We start from the raw sequence: 6,668 nt of genomic DNA, 5'->3' as shown, positions 1-6,668 counted from the left end.
GAAAAAATGTCAATTTCACTTTTAAAGTCCACCCATAGTCCATAATTTTAACTCTTATAACTCATCTTTGAAAATCAAAAGGACGTTTTTTTCCCCCATGAAAATAATTTCTTTGTGTATTAAAATGGCTTGAATGTACCTCATTGAGTATGCATGGATGAATGAATATGTATATTAGTCCCCGCCCCAACTCAATCAGCACGAACTCGGACCTGCTCCACTTTCACTCAGTTAGCGGAAGTAAACGCTATTTGACAGTGGTTATCTTGGGTTAATGATTATCACTATGTCATTCATTGCAGTTTTGGGAATGAATCCGTGAGTGAATGTATTCAAATTGTGAAAGGATTATAGCCTAGAAAGCGTACAAAGAGCGCTCCCCTTATAATCACTGAATAGCTGTCACTCACCTTAGTTTATCGCAATCTCATTCCGTTATAATTCATTAATGAAGCTCTACACAGTTATTCTCTTATTTACAATTTGTCTACTTTGTTATAAAGAGAGGATTCGCGAGCGTGCAGAACTTTTGAGCAGTGAGTGGATTCTCACTAACTTAAACACCTCTGATTGGCCATTGCGTTCAAGAAATCAACAGATGTCTGTGATTGGCTATATTACTCAACGCTGCAAAAACAAATTGTAAATTGAAACCTTTGACCAGATATGAAAAGCCCCGCCTCACAAGTTGACAGCCGGTTTTTTGGTACACTGCAGTTTTAAGGAAAAAATACTTAGCAATGGTGTTGACTGATGAATTTGTACATGGTTTGTCTTTAAGCATATTAAAAACACCAGATAGGCATGTAAACAACGTTGAAAACTTGATTTTCATCACAGGGGGTCTTTAAAAAATTATCTAATTTAATACGAAGATTTCCAATTTAATATGAATTATTTCCAATTATATGTCGCTTGTAAAAAATGGCATCAAAAATCATTGTGATTTTTTTTAATGACCATCAGTGGAGAAAGATGGTTTTTAGGACTAAATTATTTGGTTTAGAACAGTGGTTCTTATCATTTTTGATAGGATCCAATCAATATCAAAAGTTGTTTTGATATCCAATCAATATAACCCAATTAAAAAAATACTTAACCATGGTTTATTTTGTGATTCCTGAAGATTCAAGATTCTGATTTGGGATGTTCTTTAAAGGGGTCATATGATGCGATTTCAATTTTTCCTTTCTCTTTGGAGTGTTACAAGCTCTTGGTGCATAAAGAAGATCTGTAAAGTTGCAAAGACTAAAGTCTCAAATCCAAAGAGATATTCTTTATAATAAGTACGTTTTTTATATTTAAAGAGTTTTTATATTTTATATATTTAAAGCGAGTTTTTTGGCCAGTGTAGAGTAGGGCTTGTTGTTTGTCGTTTCATTATAATCCATAATTATGTCTCCACTGGATGCAACGAATACCTCGTTTATAATGGGTTTTCATGTTTTTGAATCATTGCTCCGGCCGGGACAAGGCATCATCACAATATGGTGGGGGGCGTAACATTTCCGTCACACGCTTGAGGTATTCGGCCAATCATAACACACTGGATAGCTGGCCAATCAGAGCACACCTCGCTTTTTCAGACAGATGAGCTTTGTAAAAATTTACGCGTTTCAGAAAGGCGGGGCATAGAGGAGAAACAATAATGTACAGTGTGTGAAAAATAATGTGTTTTTTGAACCTTAAACCGCATAAACACATTTCATTACACCAAATACACAAAATCATGTTCTTTTTAGCAGCATCATATGACCCCTTTATTATAAACAGCAGTTATTTAGGGGGGAAAGTTCCCCTTGAAATGTGGATTTCATAATAAGTTGAATATCCAATTTAGTATGGAGCAGTTTGACTAAAAAAGATTTTAATCGTATTATGGTAAAAAAAAAAAAGACATTAGTTTTCCCTCCTACACCCAAGAAATTGCTCTGAGGAAAACCCATGTGACTAATTCAAAGGTTTATACTCATTTTCTTTTTAAACAGCTAAATTTTACTCCCAAATGTAATTACGCTTAAAGGTCAGACAGATTGTTTTGCAGCACCCTTGAAAGGCCTTTCCCAAACAAAGGCAATATTGTTGCAGGATGGATTTCTTTTTTTCATTGAACTCTCCCAATAGCTCTACATGCGGCGCAGTCTTCCTGTGGAACAGATTTCCACTTCCCTGGATACAGCAGATAAAACAACACGTACTAATGATATTAGTCACAGAGACCGTTTTCTGTCGGCATGGGAGCAGTTAACAGCCTGTAATGTTTCAGCCTTCATGTTTTAGCATAATTGTAACACATTAGAAATATTCATTTTTGTTTATAGCGAATATGCAGACGGGAGACTGATATGCTCTTTATACAGCATAAAAGTGCTTTGCATGCATAATTATAGAAAATTACAGTATTTGCCTCTGTGGTACAAACGTGATACACATAACTGTGATAAGTGACAATGATAACCAATTATCATTTTAACCCCAGCTGCACACAGACTTTGCAAATATACAAAATATGGTGGCTAATCTATCAGGCATCAGTTCAAAAGGGCAATAGCTGTTTCTATCAGAGATGTCATTAAAATGCACCACTCACGTTGATGGGGCATTAAGAGCAATATAATAACCATAAAAGTATCCGGTTGACAATTCTCTGTGTTGTATCACTGGAAAAAGTAATTTACTGAGGAATTGCAGTTTTATGATCATGAAACAGGTTACTGTTTAATAGCATGGTTAAATATTTAATATTTGGTTTCCTGGACAGACTTAGATGTTAGACTCACTAGAACATGGTTAAGTATTAGCTATTATCAGGTGCAAATGTATTTTAATGCTTTTGACAACCTGTGAAACAAGGGAACTAGTGAATGTGACACTTGTGCTTTGCTATCTGTATTCTGGCCTCTTGTGGCCAGACCATGGCATTTATTATATTTATTTTCTTTTGTCTCTCTCTCTCTCTCTCTCTCTCTCTCTCTCTCTCTTTTAAAGGGATAGTTCAAGGGATGTTTTTGAAAAATTGTGAACTATTTTTTATAGTTCACGAATAATACAAAAAAAGCTTAAATATTTTAAAGTGAAATGATATTTGAAGACTTTCCCCCCAAAATTAAATTCTGCCGTCATTTACTATAGAATGCTGACATTGTTCTTTCCCATACAGCAAAAGCATACAGTGATCAGGGGATGTCAAGAATGCAAAAAATAATGCAAAAAGCAGTGTAAAAGTACCAAAACATTGCCATTGCCATTACCATATTCATTTTAAAGAGAATTAATCCTTTGACCAGGGGTGTCAAATTCCTGAAGGTTGTGTTTGATTAGGGTTGAATCTAAACTCTGCAGGGCTCCGGCCCTCCAGGAATTGAGTTTGACACCCCTGTTTAGACAGAGAGTCAGATACTGTAGATCAGGGGTGTCAAACTCAGGCTACGTCCACACGAAGCCAGAGCTTTCCCAGATAGATAGATAGATAGATAGATAGATAGATAGATAGATAGATAGATAGATAGATAGATAGATAGATAGATAGATAGATAGATAGATAGATAGATAGATAGATAGATAGATAGATAGATAGATAGATAGATAGATAGATAGATAGATAGATAGATAGATAGATAGATAGATAGATAGATAGATAGATAGATAGATACTGGATGGATGGATAGATACTGGATGGATGGATGAATGGAGAGATAGAGAGAGAGAGACAGAGACAAACAGATACTGTATAGATAGATAGACTGTCGGATTGATAGATGACAGACAGATAAACAGACAAGCAGGCAGATAGAAAGATATGGAGACAGACAGATATTGTGCATCATATCCTGTAAAAATGAGCTTGTGTCTGCACTAAAGATTCCTGAGAAATGCTTTACAAACACACCCACTCTACCATGTTTGTGCCTGTCATCTTCACTGCAGTCGCTCTCTAGTCCACCTTAGCTTAGTCTTACCAGAGTCAGTGCAGAGGATCCGTAACCAGCAGCAGACCAGCACAATGAGAGACAACAACTGTAAAGAACGCATAGACAAAATCCTGCAAGAGGCTCCGACTGCACGAAAAGCTCTTCTAGACAACCACAGCAATCTGCACAAGGTGGCTGATTACTGTCAGAACAAAAACCTCAATGTGAGCCGTTTTTCTATTTTTTTTTCTTTCCCTATATATTGAATTTGCAGTAATACGGTTGGATTTTTTTTACACTCCAAATTCTAATAAATAGAGTATTTTAGAGATCTTACTGGATATTATGATCTTTCTGTACGTTTAGATTAGGCCTGAACATGTATAATATGTACTGATAAAAAAATTCCAGGATTACAAAAATTACAAAGTACAACATTGTAAGTAGTCTAGTAGTGTAGTAAAGACATGCTTTTTTTTACAGGGATTTTATTACATTTGCAAAACTCATACATGTATCCCTTTAAAAGTGGAATTCATTTTACAGCTCCATATACATTATTTATGAGTTATTCACATGGATTGCTGAAAACACCTTTCTTTAGGCTATACTCTTTTCCAGTCTTTTCTGTCAGCTTTGTGCTGTCTGTATATTGACGGCATACTGTACATGCCTAAACAAGGCTGTGGTATGTATTCCAAAGACTCTATGAAAACCTTTCTTAACATGTTTATCTTGGAATCCATCTCTGTATCCCGGAGGTCTGTTATACTAGCTGAATGCAGCACATTTGCTAGACGTTAGTTTCATATCCATATAATATTTTAATTATTAATGATAATATTCAGTAGTCTATTCAGCAGGATATTTATACACTATCATTTAAAAGTTAGGGGTTACTGTTTTTTAAGACATTAATACTTTTACTCGGCAGCTCACTTACTGTCATACGTGACAGTAAAGACATTTATGTTACAAAAGATTTCTATTCCACATAAATGCTGTTCTTTTGAACATACTGTAGAGTTGGAGTGGCAGGGAAGACAAGAAGCTCAGTCTTTGCCAGGTTGAGCTGTAGGTGATTTACTTTATTTATCAAAGAATCCTAAAAAATGTATCACTGTATCCACAAAAATATTAAAGAGCACAACTGTTTTTATTAGCAATAAAAATGTTTCTTGAGCAACAAATCAGTATTTTAGAATGATTTCTGAAGGATCATATGACAACTAAAGACTATGGCTGCTTTGTCATCACAGGAATAAATTACATTTGAAAATATATTCAAATAGAAAACAGTTATAAAAATATTTCACAATATTACTGTTTATACTGTATTTAAAAAATAAATAAATGCAGTCTTGTTGAGCAGAAGAGACTTTTATTTAAAAACATTAGAAAATCTTGCTGACCCCAAACTTTTGAATGGTATAATGTATATTTATTATATTTATTTAGACATGCATTTTTCACACACAACACATTTGTCTATTATGTTCAAACTGCTGACTTGATTAAATGGTTCAGATGTGCTCAAATTGCGAGTCCAGAGTTCTTTCAGTCTGTTGTTATTCATAAACAAAAATTTTCTAAAAGAGTTTGAGTATTGAAAATGATGATTTTTTTAACTTTAGGTGCAAGACTCCAGAAGTGTCATTGAAGAGTCCAAAGCTCTCACCACGCAGGCTCTGGCCAGTGTCACATACCAGATAAACACTCTGGCCACATCTGTGCTGAAACTCTTAGATGCTCAAACTGTTCCGCTAAAACAGATGGAGTTCTCCGTCAACTTGCTGACTCTGGTGAGCTCCACTTATCACTTAACAGGAAGCACCAGACTCTCTTGAAATACAATGCTGGTCATTACTGATGGCAAGTCAGGAAAGTGCTGGAAATATTAAACAATAGTTAGTGCTCTTGAATAAAGGAATAGATCACTCAAAAATGAACATTTACTCACCCTCAGGCCATCCAAGATGTAGATGAGTTTGTTTCTTCATCAGAAAAGATTTGGAGAAATGTAGCATTACATCACTTGATCTCCAATGCAGTGAATGGGTGCCGTCAGAATGAGAGTCCAAACAGCTGATAAAAACATCACAGTAATCCACACCACTCCAGTCCATCAGTTAATGTCTGCATGTTAATGAGAGTCTAAACAGCTGATAAAAACATCACAGTAATCCACACCACTCCAGTCCATCAGTTAATGTCTGCATGTTTATAATAAACAAATCCATCACTAAGACGTTTTTACCTTTAAACCTTTGCTTTCGGCTAAAATATGAGTCCTCTATCCATATTATTATTTTCTGCAGTAAAAAAGTCTTGTCTGAATCGGGAGAGAAATATAAACAGAACAAGCATCGTTTACAAGCAAAACCAGTCCAAAACAGTTCTAAACAAATATGTAAGTGACTTTTTCACTGAAGGAAGCGTTATTATGGATTATGGCCAGAAGCAACAGTTTAAAGTTAAAACATCTTATTGATGGATTTGTTTCTTAGAAACACGCAGCTTTTCACTTCACTGATTCTCGCTGTAGTATTGTTGCTGCCGCCATGTCGTGAAGACGCTGTGTGATTCATTATGAAAGCGAAACTACTTTGTTTGACCTTCCAAAACAGGACACAACTAGAAATCAGTGGTTAAGTTGTATTTACAAAAATGTTCCAGAACAGTTCGACCCACGAGGACTGTTTCCTGGGAGAGTAGCCTACAATGCCGGTGTCTGTTTCTGTAAAGTGGGGTAATTAC

At 35.5% G+C, this 6,668-nt stretch overlaps 1 protein-coding gene across 1 annotated transcript in view; it reads left to right on the top strand.

The window, feature by feature from the left end:
- Positions 1-3,969: 3,969 nt before the first annotated feature.
- The window catches only part of LOC107664617 (abl interactor 1-like), a 5,942-nt gene continuing 3,243 nt past the window's right edge, over positions 3,970-6,668 (top strand). The window contains exons 1-2 of the mRNA XM_016455232.1: positions 3,970-4,135; positions 5,546-5,713. Of these exons, the coding sequence (XP_016310718.1) occupies positions 4,004-4,135; positions 5,546-5,713 (300 nt within the window). The 5' untranslated portion in view covers positions 3,970-4,003. The remainder of the gene's footprint in view (positions 4,136-5,545; positions 5,714-6,668) is intronic.

Source organism: Sinocyclocheilus anshuiensis, unplaced genomic scaffold, assembly GCF_001515605.1.
Source record: "Sinocyclocheilus anshuiensis isolate Anshui unplaced genomic scaffold, SAMN03320099.WGS_v1.1 scaffold287, whole genome shotgun sequence".
NCBI classification, from domain to species: Eukaryota; Metazoa; Chordata; class Actinopteri; order Cypriniformes; family Cyprinidae; genus Sinocyclocheilus; species Sinocyclocheilus anshuiensis.
The sequence above is the reverse complement of the archived record's forward strand: the minus strand, read 5'-3'. Positions and strand labels throughout refer to the sequence as shown.